The sequence below is a fragment of the Zingiber officinale genome, chromosome 6A (assembly GCF_018446385.1).
Source record: "Zingiber officinale cultivar Zhangliang chromosome 6A, Zo_v1.1, whole genome shotgun sequence".
NCBI classification, from domain to species: Eukaryota; Viridiplantae; Streptophyta; class Magnoliopsida; order Zingiberales; family Zingiberaceae; genus Zingiber; species Zingiber officinale.
This window is the reverse complement of record NC_055997.1, coordinates 29,831,624-29,849,908: the sequence shown is the minus strand read 5'-3', so window position 1 is coordinate 29,849,908 and position 18,285 is coordinate 29,831,624. Positions and strand designations below refer to the sequence as shown.

Sequence of the window (18,285 nt, the reverse complement as noted above, 5' to 3'; positions counted from 1 at the left end):
TATGTTATGCATTTATGATGTCTTCTTTCATGTCAGTAGATTTATAAGATCATGATTCATGTTCAAGTAGCAATTATAGATTAAGTTATGCATGAGTATTAGTATGATTTACGGTTCACATGCCATGAAAAAAAATGCATATGATAAATATCTTCCGCTGCCATGAGATCATATGCACATGTATATTAGGTAGGTGTAAGTAACCCCGTCCCTTAGGGTAGCCTTAGCGCCCCCGGAAGGGGCGGGCGTCACATCTATCTTGCTTCCTTTTCCTCTGCGCGCCTCTGGTCCTCAAATAGCACCACGCCTCGCAAGGATACAATCCACGATAAAAATAAAATTTTACATTTATCGATCCTATATATTCCACGAAGGAATGTACATGTAATCTAGATCGAACAAAAATGTAAAATCCTAAATCTAATGCAGCTCCTATTGTATTTAATAATTACAATCATGCACACATATAAAATGCCCTCGACATGTCCAAGTGTCCAATCACACACAATCATAATAGGCTATAATAGTTGGAGCCTGCAACCACAGAGTTAATTTATTTGCACATCCTACTATTATCCTGCCTAAACTTATGTATGAAAAGTGCATAATTAACTGAAAACCAAACACATAAAGGCAAAAACCTTGCTCTGATACCAATTGTTGGTTGCTACTCGGAATACCGTTCTAGTTCCCCTGTACAAAAATTTGTACAAGCATAGAACTATCCTAGCTCCCCATGTGTTTTACTTAAGTTAAATTTGGATTGCAAACGATGTTTAACATTATAAATCTAAATTGTCCTTCAAAAGTTAAACTTGGATTGGAAACGATACTTAACATTTTTACTCCAAGTTTGACCGATGTGATATTCTTAAGTTAAACCATATTACAGAAGTTAATTAAATATCTATTTCAAAGATCGGCTTCCAGGTTAAACATGGCGAGGCACTAGCCCTTCTTGGGTATGGGATCATCCACCACTTCCTAGACAAAGTCTTTCAAAGAAATTAGATATTTAACTTCTTACAGTAAACTAGGTTTAACTACAGAGACCTCAATAGAAGCACAATATCGAAATATAAAATCAAAAAATAAAATTGATAGCAAAACAATAACCTAAAACCGATAGCCTCTTGTGTTGGTATTTCAGAATCTATACAAAGAAAACTAACTAATTAATTTGAAGCGAAAATCATTAATTAGTTATACCTTTCTTTGTAGCTAAAAGACCTCTTGATCTTCTGTTGTATTCCTCTCATTCTCTTGGATGTCGTGTGGACGACGATCTACCAAGATAACTCCACCCGAACCACTTATTTGCCTCCAAGAAACTCGAGCCACCAAAGGATGTCAAAATAGGAAACTTCCTTTCTCTTCTTCTTCTCTTCCAAGTATCCGACCACCAAAGAAAAGGAACTTCTTGATGTGCCGCCGGCCTTGAGAGAAAGAAACAAGGAGCAAGGGAAGAAGCAAGGGCCGGCCACACAAGGATCAAGAGAGGAGACTAAGGTTATGTTATCATGAAGGCTCCCTCTCTCTCTCTTTTATAATCCTTGCTCAAGGTAAAAAAGGAAAGTTTTAAAATAAAATTAAAACTTCCTTTTAATCCTTGCTAATGACTAAAAAGGAAAGTTTTGAAACAAAAAATTAAAACTTCCTCTTAAACAATACATGGTCGGCCACATAAAAGCAAAAAGGAAAGATTTAAAATAATTAAAATCTCTCTCTTTTTAAATTTTCTATTGTACATGGCAATAAAAGAAAGTTTTAAAAATTAATCTCTCTTTTAAAACATGTAGACAACTAAAAAAAGGGAAAATTAATTAAAACTTCTCTTTTTAAATCATGGTTACAAAAAAGGAAAGTTTTATCAAAAATTAAAATCTCTCTTTTAAATATTATAGATAACTACAAATAAAGAAAGATTTTAACAAAATTAAAATATCTCTTTAATCTTTTTGTAGAAAGCTATAAAAGAAAAGATATTAAAATTTTAAAACTCTCTTTTAAAACCATGGGGATGGTTATAAAAGGAAATTAAAATCTTTCTTTTAACCATTATAGATAACTACAAAAAATGAAAGATTTTAACAAAATAGAATCTCTCTTTTAACCATTGTAGATAACTACAAATAAGGAGAGATTTTAACAAAATAAAATCTCTCTTTTAACCATTGTAGATAACTACAAATAAGGAAAGATTTTAACAAAATTCTGTTTTAGAAACAAAACTTCCTTTTCCTTTTCTAGTGGCTAGCCCCTAGCTTAGGCACCAAGCTTGGCCGGCCACCTTTTGGCTTCCAAGCTCATGCTTGGCCGACCCCCTTACACCAAGCAATGATGTGGCCGACCCATTACTTGGGTAAGAAGTGGACTTTATAGATACAAGGATTTATAGAGGCTACAACAGGGACAGAGAGGAGAAATTAGTTTTGGTCTCCCAATGAGCTTGAGCTTCCTGTGTTCGCCCCGAACACCCAACTCAGGTTCATCAATAATAACTCATACCACAAAAGAGTTATTATTGTACTACCACACCAATCCCAAATTACATTATGGGCTCCTTTTTATTATGAGTGCATTAATCTCCATGTATTTAAGATATCAAATGTCCACTAATTAAATGAGTTACTAACAACTCGCTTAATTAATATTTAGCTCCAAGAGTAGTACCACTTCATTGTCATGTCGGACTAAGTTCACCTGCAGGGTTTACATGACAATCCTTATGTGCTCCTCAAGGGGACATCATCAACCTAGATTACTAGGGCACAGTTTCCTCCTATAATTAACAACACACCATATAAATAATATTATTTCCCAACTTATCGGACTTATTGATTTGATGAACTAAATCTCACCCATTGATAAATCAAAGAAATAAATACTAAGTATATGTGCTTGTTATTATATCGGGATTAAGAGTATGCACATCCATAATAACAGAGGTTTTGTTCTTTTATGTAGTCAGTATAAAAAGAAACAACCTCAAATGGTCCTGCTCAATATACACATAGTGTACTAGTCTAATTTTATAGTTAAAATAAACTAATACAAAATTACACTACAACCACTCCAATGGTTTGTCCCATTTCATCTTGGTTGTGAGCTACTATTTATAATTTATAAGGAACTGATAACATGATCTTCTGTGTTACACCAAACACCATGTTATCTACAATATAAATTAAATGGGCAACTACATTTAACATAAATGCAAACATTTGACCAATGTGATTCTTATTTCAAAATAAATGTTCATACAAAAAGCTAGACTTTTAGTATACATCCCAACAGTACCTATATTGAGGGAGTTGTTGCATTAATGATCATCGTATCGGTATCATGGTTATTTACATCATGTTCATTGTTGCACTATATGCATGTTGACGGCCATTGCTCCTTAGTGGTATGAGCTAGTTTGACGACCATTGTTCCCTTTCGGTATGAGCTAGCTTGATGATCATTGCTCCCATGAGATATGAGCTAGTTTGAAGATCATTGCTTCCATATGGTATGAGCAAGTTTGAAGACCATTGCTCTTTTGCGGTATGAGCGAGTTTGAAAACCATTGCTCTCTTGTGGTATGAGCTAGATTGATGACCATTGCTCCCTTGCGGTATGATCTAGTTTGACAGCTTTTGCTCCCATATGGTATGAACTAGTTTGATGACCATTGCTCCCTTCTAGTCAGAGCTAGTTGACAGTGATTGTTATACATCTGGATCTGCAAGTCTTCTATCAAACGGGCTCCCTCCGGTTGTAGAGTGAGGTCAAAGCCAATTGACGGTGAGTATTATATCCTGGGCTGCCCACAGTGATCTGTGGTAGAGTGATCTCGCGTAACCCGTAGCTGGATAGCTACTTCTTATCTGCCACAGTGATCTGTGGTAGAGTGATCTTGCATAGACAAGGACCTTGACATTTCAGACTGTCCACAGTGATCTATGGTAGAGTGATCTCGCGTAGTCCCTAACTAGATAGCTAGATATCTTGATCACTTGTATTTCTTGTGGAGGAGTGTCACTCCCATATATGATGATTTGCTTATGGCTTTATCCTCAGGTTATTATACCCTAGGTTGCTCACAGTGATCTGTGGTAGTGTGATCTCACGCAACCCGTAGCTAGATAGCTACTTCCTGTTTGCCCACAGTAATCTATGGTAGAGTAATCTCGTGCAGACAAGGACCCTGACATTTTAGACTACCCATAGCGATCTGTGGTAGAATGATCTAGCGCAGTCCCTAGCTAGATAGCTAAATGTCTTGGTCACTTGCAGATTATTTGTGATGGAGCATTGCTCCCACATATTACAGATTGTTTGTGGTGGAGCATTGCTCCCACATACTGTGGATTGTTCATGGTGGAGAGTTGCTCTCACATACTGTGGATTGTTGGTGGCGGAGCGTTGCTCCCACATATGATGGATTGCTTGTGGTGGAACGTTGCTCTCACATATGATGTATTCTTGTGATGGAGCAATGCTCTCACATTTGATGATCTATTACTGTTTGTCATATATGGTTATATTGTCATATATATTGCCCAGGTGTTATGAGTAGATTTGTTGCTGATCTCTAGTGTGTTACTGATCATTATACTATTTCTGTTAGACCGGTACGAGTATGTATATTTATTATGTCATATATATATGATCATGTTCTTATTTCCCTACTGAGACTGTATATCTTTGATCGCCTTACACTTTTGTCAATGCACTACCATGTTCTTATTACCCGCTGAGTGATCTACACTCACTATCCCATGTACTGGTTTTTCTTTAACCGGATAATAGGTAGATGATGGAGGAGTTGTTTGGAGGATCCTAGCTATCAGTCTCACATTACATTTAAGATCAGTTTTCCATGCTTGTAGAATTGTGCTATTGGTACTTTGTATTTGGTTTTGGTATCATGTTATGTGTTTTGTATATGGTTTTGTGCCTTGTAACCCCTTTTATTCGGTTTGGGTTTTATTGTGGTGTTAGTCATGCCGGCATGCAATCAGTCTATTATATTGTGTTATTTTTATGTCTTCCACTATGTTTTGTTTCAATCGTGTGGGTTGTTTATCAACTACGTGGTTGTGTTTACTTCTAGCTAAGTGGCTATTTATAAATTGCGTGGTTGTGTTTATTTCTAGCCATGTGGACTGTTGATAACTTGTGAGTAGGCTTGTGACATTGTATACATATTTCGTTTGTCACTGCTATAGGGGAGGTGCTGTCCGATTTTCATCGGACAACCTTACCCTCGGGGCGTGATACTTTGCCCCTGAGAAGTGGGGAGCTAAGCTCTATAAATCCAACTGACTTTAGGACCGATCGTGTTTATGCTGGACGACGTGTCTATGAGAAATGGGGAGCTGACCCCTATAAGTCTAATTGGTTATGGGGTCGATCAGGTGTATACTGTGAGCCATGTCTGTGAGAAGTGGGGAGCTGAGCCCCGTTGAAAGTGGTTTGTTTAGTTGCATATACCTTGACTTTGATTGTCACTTCACCTTGACTTTGATTATCACATAATCTTGACTATCGATCTCATATTACCTTTGGAACTACTTACAACGTGCTCTATCAGTGGTGTTTCCCAATGGTCGGGTGCCGAATGAGGCACATGGTGAAGAGGCAGAAGAGGCCAGAGATGAAGAAGATTGCAAAGAGGAGGAGAAGTGAAGTTGGAGGTGATTTGAGATTTAAACTGCGAATTGGATTGAAGAATTAATGGATTGGAGGAGGAAGAGATGGTTGAAGGGAGTTGAGATATTAATGGGGATAGAGGAAATTAGAGAAAGAACGTTGCTTGTTTGAATTGATGCAAGGAAGAGTGCATTGTGATCATCTTCTAAAATGAAATTTTCATTGAACAACATGATCCATTCCCACATATACAACAGGCATGCATGCAAATTACACCCGAAATTAACTTGTTCTATCAAGGTATGAACACAGAAAGTAGAGAAAAGAAAAATAATCAGGTTGCAGAATTTTAGCAAGACTTGTTAATTAGTCCCTTCGCATCAGGTGTAGATTTTTCCTGCTCAAGGTTGAAGAGAGCATCAGCATATGGTTCATGGTGGTAATCCATTTCTTGTACTGCACGTAGTCATAAATTTTGAGCTCAATCTTCCCTTGACTGGTTTGCATGCTGATGCAGTAGGATCCATCTGCTCCCATCTCTGGTTCTTCAAGAGGATTAGTCTCCAATTCATTCACTACACCTGTTTTTAGATGAATTAGACTGAAATTGGTAGGGAGAGTAGTGAATTTTAGTTTTTTTTTGTATAATTTGGAAATCTTCATATCTTACTTTCTTTTCCAGGGGAGAAGATCATGAGAAGATTTATCTTTTTGATCCTTAGGATAACTTTGCCTTCCCTGTTCAAAATGGCTGACACTGACCTGAACCTTCTTTTTTTCCCTAATCAAACATAGGGAACAATAAATTTTGCATCAAACACGAAATCTGAACATGAGAACACATAATTACCATTTTCTGTTACCACAAGGATCTCATCCCCCTTTGCAAGTGAGGCCCTGCATCTCCCAAATTCGAACCCGAACTCATTGGAATGTTGTGTCTGTGAAGTCTCATTTGGTTTCTCTTTGTGGCCATGTCTTCCTCTAAGTGTGGAAGCACCTCTTAATGCTGAAAAAAGAAGCAAGTAGTTGTAGTTTGTTGATGCATCATGAAGGTGAAATTATGCAAGGACTAGTGAATTATACATGTTGCTGTGGCAGCAGTTAAGGTTAAGATGTCGGTCGGATTGGAAGAAGCCACTGCTTCACTGATTGCTGAAGAGATCTGCTCCTGCTTCGCGCCGGTTGCTTCTGCAATCTGTGCGCATTGAGCTGCAACAAGAGCAGCAGCTGATGCCACTGCTTTATCTTTTACTGACTTGTGTTGAGCAGCATCTAAATTCTCTGCTGCAATGGCAGCTAGTGCAGCTGCCAACCCTGCAACTGATACTGCAGCATGCACTTCTGCCTTGTGTAACCTTTCTTCCTCTTTCCTTATTCGCTTCACTTCTTTCAACCATTTCCTTATTGAGACCCCTTTCCAGGGTATCATGTTCTTAGAATACTGCACAGATTAAGTGTCAAAGATACTTAATAAAGCAACTAAGTGTTCAGTTGTTCATACCCATTTCTTTCTCATGCAGACATCATAGTCCAGCTCTGGATGAATTGACTTCTGCAGCCATATCCATGACTAGAGAATTTGTTTTTTTTAAAAAAAAAATCTTATCAGTATACAAAAACTTCAATAATTTTCAGATATGTACCAACTCCTCTATTTCTTCACCTTCACATCGTCGTAATTTACTTTTGGCATCGTATCGAAAACACCTTCATCGATATTAAGACTCCTACCATTCTGCAGCAACATGCTCACTAAGTACTCATTATTACTTAACAAACAAGGTAAATTAGCTAGAGTTACTCACTGGCAAAGGCATAATTGTTCTTTCCTTCTCGAACGACACGATTTGCCTCTCTTTGAACGCGCTTGAGCTATCGTCTACACTTGGCTGGAAAACTTGAATGGCAGAACTACACCATGCGCGTGAAAGTAGATCCATGGATTCATCAGAAGCCATAGCAATGGTGGCCAATGCCTTGAGTTCCATGTACTAATACATATATAGCAATCTCTGGACAAATAGAGTATGCACCAATCTCCACATGAGGAGCATAACAACTGCACTAAACAATCTGACAATTAGTTGGGGCACTCTTTTAAGTAAAGATAGTTAGGAAATTATAAGCTAGACAAAAGGGAGACATGTAGTGTGCAGGGTTAGGCTTTTAGGATGAGATTAGAGATGGAGAGGATCATTGCCACCACCTGCTTCTTAACAACACAAAAAAGAGGGTTCATGCATGACATTAGATTATCATACACATCTCAAGAGAGTGACAGGTAGGTGTGTTGGGTGCCACTATCAAAGTTATTATATTAATCATGCCTGTAGCCACTATTGTAGTGGTACACGATATAGCAGAACTTTCTGCCATTATGGCCAAGCGTGTAATCAACGCTCCAAAGAATTCAATTCATCATCTAAAGTTGCTGCATGTTTTAATCAATGAGGCTATATTGCATCAAGAAAATACAGACTTAATCAATGCATGAGCCGCCTTTGCCCTCTGTTATCAACTACAAGGCCACTTCTCCCTAAGACCTCCTTCTCTGTGTGTGAGCCCTCTTCACTGTTAGTAAATTAAAAAAAAAAAACAGATTCTTCAATAATAAGACTGTATCCATGCTGTATGCTCGTGCATTGATCTGCTCTACTTCTTTGCACCTTCAAAAAAAAAAAAAAAAAAAAAAAAACCTAGTTCGCTCGAAATGTTTACATATACGATCTGTTCTGTATTTGGCAGGCATATCGTAACAGTATGTATGATTTAATTTATGAAGAAGATGGATTTAATTATCATCGACCTGGAATGTTGAGAGTAGAATGATGAGAGCTGGTTGAGCAACCTGGAATGTGAAACTTTTGCGAAGCTTCCCTAATCTCTTTTTAATTTATTAATCCTTTAACAAAAGAGAGGTTTGATGAAAAGAGATAGGGATGTGCCACGGCTTTATCATGATTTGCTGCATTGTTTAATTGACATTTAAAGAGTGATTAAGCTAACAGTGCAACCTAACATTATTGTTTGTTGCCTTGATTTCATAAACATTTTCTGTAAACTTCCATGGGTAGAAGTGGGCTGATGGTGTTCATTGGATTGGGCTTGACGATTGTCTTGCTTTACACACAAATACCTACTAAACTCAAATATAGATCCGCTATATTAACAATCCCTTAATACCAGTCCTACAACACCTGCTAAGCTCAAGATGTTTCTTCAGAGTGCTTGTGCCAATTTATAGTAAAGCCCAGGAGCAGGTGAGGTGATAACAGTTGAGGAGGAACATGTGCTACACAAACACAAGCTCAGGAGACATGTAGAGTCTGCAGGCATCTTCTCTCATGGCCCTTTTCCTGTTCTTGTCCGTTTGTGCGCCCACTCAACCTTTTGAGCCTGTAGCTTCTTGGTGAGTCTGTGAATTGTCATTGTGACGTAGAAGGTTTTCTTTGACGGCGATATGACCTGTTTTTTGTGGGAGTGAAGAGGAGAGACTTGGTAAATGATGCTTAATTTGGTATTAGAGGATTTGAAAAGTGAAATTATACATGATACCGGAGGTTGCGGGTAGATCCGGATATAACATAGTAGTTAAAGTTAGGATAATGTGGTAGTTAAAGTGAAAGGGAGGTGACAGCTAGCGTGTCATTTTCAATAGGATTTTGCTATTCGCCCAGCGTTAAGGCCTTCAGTACGAGGATGACTAGAGTAGGAGTTGGTCGGACCTCGAGGACTTAGTGTTCTATATCTGTATTAAGATATCTATTGTATATCTGATCATTCGATAGTCGACCGAGTTCAAGAGATGTCAGACTTACCACAGAGACGATCGGTCATATGTCCGACCGAGTAAGGGGATCCAACTTTCCACTCAGTACAAGTCTTTCAGCATATAACCTGTCGACCCCACTATCGATCAACCCTATGAGTTTTCCTACATGCTAGTCCTCTATCATATTGTTGGTACAAACAACCCCAGGGTTTTGATATTTGTTTGATAATATGCTTAATGAAGTCTAGTCAGGTCAAGGTTGAATGGATGACTAGCAAGAGTGAGAAGTCTACCAAGAGAAGTTTTAACTGAGGTTAGGCAAGGGAAGTCATAGTCGCGGCTAGGTAAGGGAAATCTCTGTTGGTTGCTACTCGGAATACCAACATAGTTCCCTTGTACAAAAATTTGTACAAGCATAGAACTATCCTAGCTACCCATGTGCTCTACCGAAGTTAAATTTGGATTGCAAACGATGCTTAACATTATTAATCCAAATTGTCCTTCAGAAGTTAAACTTGGATTGGAAACGATACTTAACATTTTTACTCCAAGTTTAACCGATGTGATTTTCCTAAGTTAAACCATATTACAGAAGTTATCAAATATCTATTTCAAAGATCGGCTTCCAGCTTAAACATGGCGAGACACTAGGCCTTCTTGGGTATGGGATCATCCACAACTTCCTAGACAAAACCTCACAAAGAAATCGGATATTTAACTTCTTACAGTAAACTAGGTTTAACTATAGAGACCTCAATAGAAACACATTATCGAAACATGAAATCAAAAAATAAAATCGATAACAAAAATGATAACTTAAAATTGATAGCCTCTTGTATTTGGTTTTACAAGATCTATACAAAGAACATGAACTCTTTATGATGCGGAAACAAATAACTAGTTATACTTTTCTTTGTAGCTTATAGACCTCTTGATCTTCTGCTGTATTCCTCTCCTTCTCTTGGACGTCGTGTGGGCGACGATCTACCAAGATGAAATCTATCCAAGCTCATTCTTTTCCTCTAAGACTCTTGAGCCACCAAGGGATGTCAAAATAGGAAACTTTCTTCCTTTCTACTCCTTCTTCTTCTCCTTCTAGTAACCGGCCACCTATGTAGCATCTTCTCATTTTTCCTTCAAGTTTTGGCCACCTTGGAATATGGATGCCGACCTTAGAAAGAAGATAAGAAGAGAAGAAGGAAGGTGTGATGCTGGCCTAAGAAAGAGAGAGGGAGGAAGGGGTCGGCCACACAAGGAAAAGAGAGGAGAGAATAGGGTTGTCTTTTTTCATGAGGCTCCCTCTCCTTCTCTTTTATAATCCTTGTTCAAGGTAAAGAGGAAAGTTTTAAACATAATTAAAACTTCCTTATTTGTGACCTCCCTTTAAAAAAGGAAATTTTAACAGCAATTAAAATCTCTCTTTTCTAAATTTTCTATTGTACATGGCAATAAAAGAAAGTTTTAAAATTAATCTCTCTCTTTTAAAACATGTAGACAACTACAAAAAAGGAAAGATTAATTAAAACTTCTATTTTTAAAGCATGGTTACAAAAAGGAAACTTTTATCAAAAATTAAAATATCTCTTTTAATCATTATAGATAACTACAAATAAGGAAAGATTTTAACAAAATTAAAATCTCCCTTTAATCCTTTATAGATAGCTATAAAAGGAAAGATTTTAAAATTTTAAAACTTTATTTCAAAACCATGAGGATGACTATAAAAGGAAAGTTTTTAACAAAATTAAAATCTTTCTTTTAACCATTGTAGATAACTACAAAAAAGGAAAGATTTTAACAAAATAAAATCTCTCTTTTAACCATTGTAGATTACTACAAATAAGAAAATATTTAACAAAATTTTATTTACAAAACTTCCTTTTATTTTACTTTGGACGGCCCCATGCTTGGTCACCAAGCATGGCTTGGCCGACCCCTACTTGGGCTCCATGAAGGGCTTGGCCGACCCTAGCTTGGGCTCCAAGCTTGGCTTGGCCAGCCATAACAAGATGGGTAAGAAGCTTGACTTTAAGTGGATATAAGGCTTTATAAATAAGAGGCTACAACAGACACCGAGAGGAGGAATTGATTTTGGTCTCCCGATGAGCTTGAGCTTCCCGTGTTCGCCTCGAACACCTAACTCAAGTTTATCAATAATAACTCATACCACTAAAGAGTTATTATTGCACTACTGCACCAATCCCATATTACAATATGGGCTCCTTCTTATCATGAGTGTGTTAGTCTCCCTGTGTTTAAGATATCGAATGCCCACTAATTAAATGAGATACTGACAACTCACTTAATTAATATCTAGCTCCAAGAATAGTATCACTCAACCTTATTGTCATGTCGGATTAAGTCCACCTGCAGGGTTTCCATTACAATCTTTATGAGCTCCTCAAGGGGACATTATCAACCTAGATTACTATGACACACTTTCATTCTATAATCAACAACACACCATATAAATAATATCATTTCCCAACTTATCGGGTCTATTGATTTAACGAACTAAATCACACCCTTTGGTAAATTAAAGAAATAAATATTAAGTATACCTGCTTGTTATTATATCATGATTAAGAGTACGCACTTCCATAATAAGAGAGGTTTTGTTCTTTTATGTAGTCAATATAAAAAGAAACTACCTCAAATGGTCCTGCTCAATACACTTATAGTGTACTAGTGTAATTTTATAGTCAAGATAAACTTATTAGGACCAAAAGTAGCTAGAGGGGGGGGGGGGGGAATAGCTCGTCACGTTCGCTCGGTGCTCGGCGGTGCTTGTTCCTTCAAAGATGTGCAGCGGAAATACAAAGAAACAATCACACAACGCTAACACGGTTGGTTTACTTGGTATCCACCTCACAATAGGTGACTAATCCAAGGATCCACACCAACACACACACCCTCCACTATGAATAACACTCCTTTATGGTAACTACCAAAGGCGGAGAAGCCCTACAACCCTCTCAATACAAGAAGAAGAAAGGGAAATACAAGATAAGCAAAAGCTTACAAGATGTGCAATAAAAACCTTAACCCTAACTTCTTCCTCTTGCAATAGATCCGCCTCTTGACTTGGAGAACTTCCAAGATCCTTCAAGAACTGGTGATCTCGAGCTTGGAGAGAGCTGTGGAGGAGCTGGTGAAGATCTGAGTTGAATCGGTGAGGAGATCTACTGAAGGAATCGTACGCCAACAGCTATAAACGACGCCAACGGTCGAATCCCAATCGATTGGATTGCTCCCAATCGATTGGGGAGGCTTTGGATCGATCCATGGATCGATCCAGAGCGCCTCTGTGCTCTGGAAACATGCTTGGATCGATCCACGGATCGATCCAGCGCTTATCGCGCGAAGCAGCAGCGTCCCAATCGATCCACTGATCGATTGGGACCTCTGGATCGATCCACGGATCGATCCAGAGGAGTTCTGTTCGCGGGGACTCACCGGATCGATCGGTGGATCGATCCAAATCTTCTGGATCGATCCACTGATCGATCCAGATCTGCTGGATCGATCCACGGATCGATCCAAACCTACTGGATCAATCCACGGATCAATCCAAACCTGCTGGATCAATCCACGGATCAATCCAAACCTGCTGGATCAATCCACGGATCAATCCAAACCTTGGTTTTTGCCCAAAACCAAGTCCAAAGCCCCCTAAACCAACATCTAGTCAACCATGACTTGTTGGTACATAAGACCTAGCATCCGGTCACCCTTGACCGGCTAGGACTCTCTCACCAAGTGTCTGGTCAATCCCTTTGATCCACTTGGACTTTTCTCTTCTTGCCAAGTATCCGGTCAGTCCCTCTGACCTACTTGGACTTTTCTTTCTCGTGCCAAGTATCCGGTCAATCCCTTTGACCTACTTGGACTCTCACCAGATGTCTGGTCAACCTTGACCCTTCTGGATTTCTCTTGCCTGGCTTCACTCACCAGGACTTTCCCAATTGCCTAGCTTCACTCACTAGGTCTTTCACCTGGCTTCACTCACCAGGATTTTTCTCCTGCCTAGCTTCACTCACTAGGACTTCCCAATTGCCTAGCTTCACTCACTAGGTCTTTCACCTGGCTTCACTCACCAGGATTTTTCTCCTGCCTAGCTTCACTCACTAGGTCTTTCACCTGGCTTCACTCACCAGGATTTTCCTCCTGCCTAACATGCCAGTTAGGACTTCCCAGTCAAGTATCCGGTCATCCTTGACCTACTTGACTCTTCTTCAATCAACCTTGCATTGTCAAACATCGAAACCCAAACCAAGACTCAAGCTTGGTCAACTAGGTCAACCTTGACCTGAGGGATGTTGCACCAACAAAACTAACATCAAATTACACTATAACCACTCCAATGGTTTACCCCATTCCATCTTGGTTGTGAGCTACTATTTATAATTTATAAGGAACTAATAACATGATCTTCTGTGTGTCACCTCACACCATGTTATCTACAATATAAATTAAATGGACAACTACACTTAGCATAAATGTAGATTTTTGACCAATGTAATTCTTATAAATGTTTATACAAAAGCTAGGCTGTTAGTATATATCCTAACAATCTCCCACTTATACTAAAAGACGATGCTGCCATACATCTGATTCCCATCCCCTCAACATGCCCATCAAAAGTTCTTGCCTTAAGGGCCTTAGTGAAAAGATCCAGGTTATCTACTGATGCAATCTAGGTGACAACAACTTCTCCTCGTTATACGATGTCTCGTATTGGGTGGTACTTGCGCTTTATGTGTTTACTTGCCTTATGGGCTCGTGGTTCCTTCGAGTGTTCTACTGCACCACTTATTTTCACAAAACACTGTAATAATTTTGGGCAAACCAGGAATCACATCTAAGTCCATCATGAAGTTTCTGAGCCATACAACTTCTATAGCTGCCTCAGAGGCTGCCACATCCTCAGCTTCCATAGTGGAGTCTGAAACGCATTTCTGCTTAACACTCCTCCATTGTTATGGCTTCACTTCCTAAAGTAAACACAAAACCCCGAGGTTGACTTACTATTTTCCCTATCTGATTGGAAATCCGAATCCGTGTAACCCACAGGGAGCAAGTTATCTGCTTGGTAAACCAACATATAATCTCTAGTCCTTCTCAGGTACTTTAATATATGCTTTACGACAGTCCAATGTCCCTGTCCTGGATTACTTTGATATCTACTAATCATGCCCATGACAAAACAGATATCTGGTCTAGTATATACCATTGCATACATTAGGCTTTCTACAGCTGAAGCATAAAGAACTGCCTTCATTTCCTCTATCTCTTTTGATGTCTTAGGAGACATCTCTTTGGATAAAGATACTCCATGCTGAAAAGGTATAAAACCTTTCTTGGAGTCTTGCATGATAAAACAATCTAGGATAGTATCGATATATGAAGTTTGGGATAAGCACAACATTCTTTTCTTGCGATCCCTTATTACTTTGATCCAAGAATATGTCCGCATCCTCCCAAGTCCTTCATATCGAATTACTTGGATAACCATACCCTTACTTCTGACAACACTTGATATTGTTGCCAACTAACAAAATGTCATCTATGTATAGTACAAGAAATACCATCACGTTTCCGTCACACTTCTTGTATACACAATGTTAGAGTGTATACTGAAAGCCTAAGCTTTTGTAAACATTTATCTTGAATAAAGAATCACATTTGGTCAAATTATCTACATTTGTTTGTAGTTGTTCAATTAATTTATATTGTAGACAACATAGTATGTGGTGTCACATACAGAAGATGATGTTATCAGTACCTTATAAATTATAAACAGTAGCTCACGACCAAAATGGAAAGGAACAAACCATTGGAAGGTCGTAGTGTAATTAGGAATTAGTTTATCTTAACTATATAATTACACTAGTACACTTAGAGTGTATTGAGTAGGACCATTAGAGGTCGTTTCTTTTATACTGACTTTATAAAGGAACAAAGACCTCAGTTATTATGAAAGTGTGTGCTCTTAATCCTAATATAATAACAAGCACATATATTTGATATTTATTTCTTTAATTTATCAATGGGTGAGATTTAGTTCGATAAATCAATAAGCCCGATAAGTTGAGAAATGATATCACTTATAGTGTGTGTTGTTGATTATAGAAGGAAACTGTGTCCTATTGATCTAGGTTGATAATGTCCCCAAGGAGAGCTCATAAGGATTGTCATGTTAAACCCTGCAGGTGGACTTAGTCCGACATGACGATAAGGTTGAGTGGTACTATTCTTGGACTAAGATATTAATTAAATGAGTTGTCAGTAACTCACTTAATTAGTGGACATTCGACATCTTAAACACAGGGAGACTAACACACTCATAATAAGAAGAAGCCCAAAAATATAATTTGGGATTGGTGCGGTAGCTCAATAATAGTTCTCTAGTGGAATGAATTATTATTGATAAAATTAAGTTGTGTGTTCGGGGCGAACACGAGATGCTTAATTTTATCGGGAGACCAAAACCAATTCCTCCTCTCGGTCCCTATCGTAACCTCTTATTTATAGAGTACTATACCCACCTATACCCACCTTCATACCCATGTTGTAGGGGCCGGCCAAACCATTGGTTCATGGGTGGCCGGGCCCTAGCTTGAACCCAAGCTTAGGTGGCCGGCCCTATTAAATTTAAAAAGAATTTTAATTTTAAAATTTTCTTATGTGAAAGATATAATTTATTGGAGAGATTAAAAATTAAAATATCTCTTTTATAAGTTTCTACAAAAGATGAAAGAGAGAGATTAAATCTCTTTCCTTATTTGTAGATTGGAAAGATATTTTATTTTTCTTCTTTGTAAATTATTCACATTTTGAAAAATTAAAATTATAGAAATTTCTTTTTATCAACCATGAAGGGATTTTAAAGGGAAATTTTATTTTTTAAAATTTTCGAAGACAAATAAGGAATTTTTAATTGTTGATTGAAAATTTTCTTGTTTGCTCTCTATGAGGTGGCCAACCATGACATGTTTAATTGGGAAATTTTATTTTATTTTTCTTAATTAATTCATGACAAGGAAAGTTAAGAAAATTTTATTGTAATTAAATTTCCTTATTTGCCAAAGCTAAGGATTATAAAAGAGGGGGTTTTGGGAGCCTTCAAGGTGAACAACCTCTATTATTTTCTCCCTCTTTTCTTCCTTGGTGTGGCCGGCCTCTTCCTTTTCTCTTCTCTCCATCCTTGTGGCCGAACCTCACATCCTCTTTGGAGATCAAGTGGTGGCCGGATTCTAGCTTGGAGAAGAAGGAGAGAAAGCTTGCATCCATTGGAGCTTGGTTGGTGGAAAAAGATCTTCATCTTTTGGAAGCATTGTGCTTGGCCGAAACTTGAAGAAAGGATAAGAAGGTGCTTTGGTGGTTTCTCATCTCGGAAGATCATTGCCCACACAACGTTCGAGGTTAGAAGAGGAATACGGTAGAAGACCTAGAGGTTTTTGCTTGCAAAAGAAAAGGTATACTAGTATTTAATTTCTGCTTCATACTAGTTTTTGTTTCTTTGTAAAAATACCAAATACAAGAGGCATGCGATTCTAGTATTTCGAATTTGTTTTCGATGTGGTATTCTTTTGTCTTTCTTTTCCTTGTGATTTGATTGTTCTTTTCGGTTGACCTAAAGTTATTTAAGGAAATTAAATATTAGCTTTCCTTAAAAGACTTTGTCTAGGCAGTGGTGGTTGTTCCCATATCCAAAAAGGCCATGTCCCTCGCCATGTTGTCCTGGAAGCCAATTTTGGAAATTAATATTTAATGGAATTAATAACCTAGGTGATTTGGATCAAAAGTGTTAAGTTCCGCAGGAGATCCAAGTCTAAACCTAAAAGAACAAATAAATTAAACTTTGGATCAAATGTGTTAAGTTCCGCAGGCGATCCAAGTTTAATTTAAAAGAACACATGGTAGCTAGGAAAAGGTTCAGACCTTTGTACAAAATTTTTGTACAGTGGAACCATTAGGCTTTCCGAGTAGCAACCAACACACAAGACTCATCCCGACACTAAATGAATCCGTAAGACTGGATAACTTCATTAAACCGGATGTTCCAAGATCTCGAAACTTGCTTCGGTCCATAAATAGACCAATTGAGCTTACATACAAGATGTTCTTTGCCCTTCGCAATGAATCCCTCTGGTTGCTTCATATGGATGTTTTCTTCAAGACTTTCATTAAGGAAAGCTGTCTTGACATCCATTTGTCAAATCTCATTATTCATATGAGCAGCAATAGATAAAAGAATCCAGATAGACTTAAGCATGGCTATCGGTGAAAAAGTTTCCTCATAATCGATTTCCTCTTTCTGAGTATACCCTTTTGCAATAAGCCTTGCTTTGAAAGTTTCCACCTTCCCGTCTGTCCCTCTTTTTCTATTGTAGATCCATTTACATCCAATGGCTTTTACACCATTTGATGGTTCTACTAGCTCTCAGACCTGATTAGAATATATAGATTCTATTTCAGAGTTCATTGCACTTTGCCAAGATGCTGGATCTTTATCTTGGAGTGCTTCATCATATGTCCGGGGATCAAGTTCATGTTCACAAGGGATCAAGTCCAAAGACTCTCCCAAAAACATGAATCTATTAGGTTGCCTAACAACCTTCTCACTACGACGAGGCACTTCTTGTAGTTATGCATCATTTGTGACACGTGTTGCAGTTTCTTGTGGTATATCATCTTGTATAGTTGGTACTAGTTTACACGTGTCTTCTCTAATTTTCTTAAGAACAATTTTACTCATGGGCTTGTGCTTCATTACATAGCCCTCTTCTGAAATCGGGCATTGGTGCCAACAATGACCTTCTAATTTTTAGGACTATAAACCTCCTTTTGTTTCTCTAGGATAACCC

The 18,285-nt window shown here is 38.1% G+C and overlaps 1 protein-coding gene across 1 annotated transcript; it reads right to left on the bottom strand.

Moving 5' to 3' along the window:
• Positions 1–5,841: 5,841 nt before the first annotated feature.
• On the bottom strand, positions 5,842–7,824 carry LOC121993841 (VAN3-binding protein-like). The gene is made up of 7 exons (XM_042548132.1): positions 7,449–7,824; positions 7,307–7,378; positions 7,145–7,213; positions 6,727–7,084; positions 6,491–6,649; positions 6,311–6,421; positions 5,842–6,221 (listed from the first exon to the last, which is right to left on the bottom strand). Exons 1-7 carry the CDS (start codon positions 7,629–7,631, stop codon positions 6,007–6,009), a joined length of 1,167 nt encoding a protein of 388 aa, XP_042404066.1. The 5' UTR covers positions 7,632–7,824; the 3' UTR covers positions 5,842–6,006.
• Positions 7,825–18,285: the final 10,461 nt, after the last annotated feature.

Excerpts from the sequence above, each read along its gene's own strand:
- LOC121993841 (XM_042548132.1), bottom strand. The coding sequence starts at position 7,631 with ATGGAACTCAAGGCATTGGCCACCATTGCTATGGCTTCTGATGAATCC. Across the intron at positions 7,085-7,144 it reads TCTGCATGAGAAAGAAATGG|TATTCTAAGAACATGATACC; the intron begins GTATGAACAACT and ends TAATCTGTGCAG. Across the intron at positions 6,222-6,310 it reads CTTCTCCCCTGGAAAAGAAA|GTGTAGTGAATGAATTGGAG; the intron begins GTAAGATATGAA and ends ATCTAAAAACAG.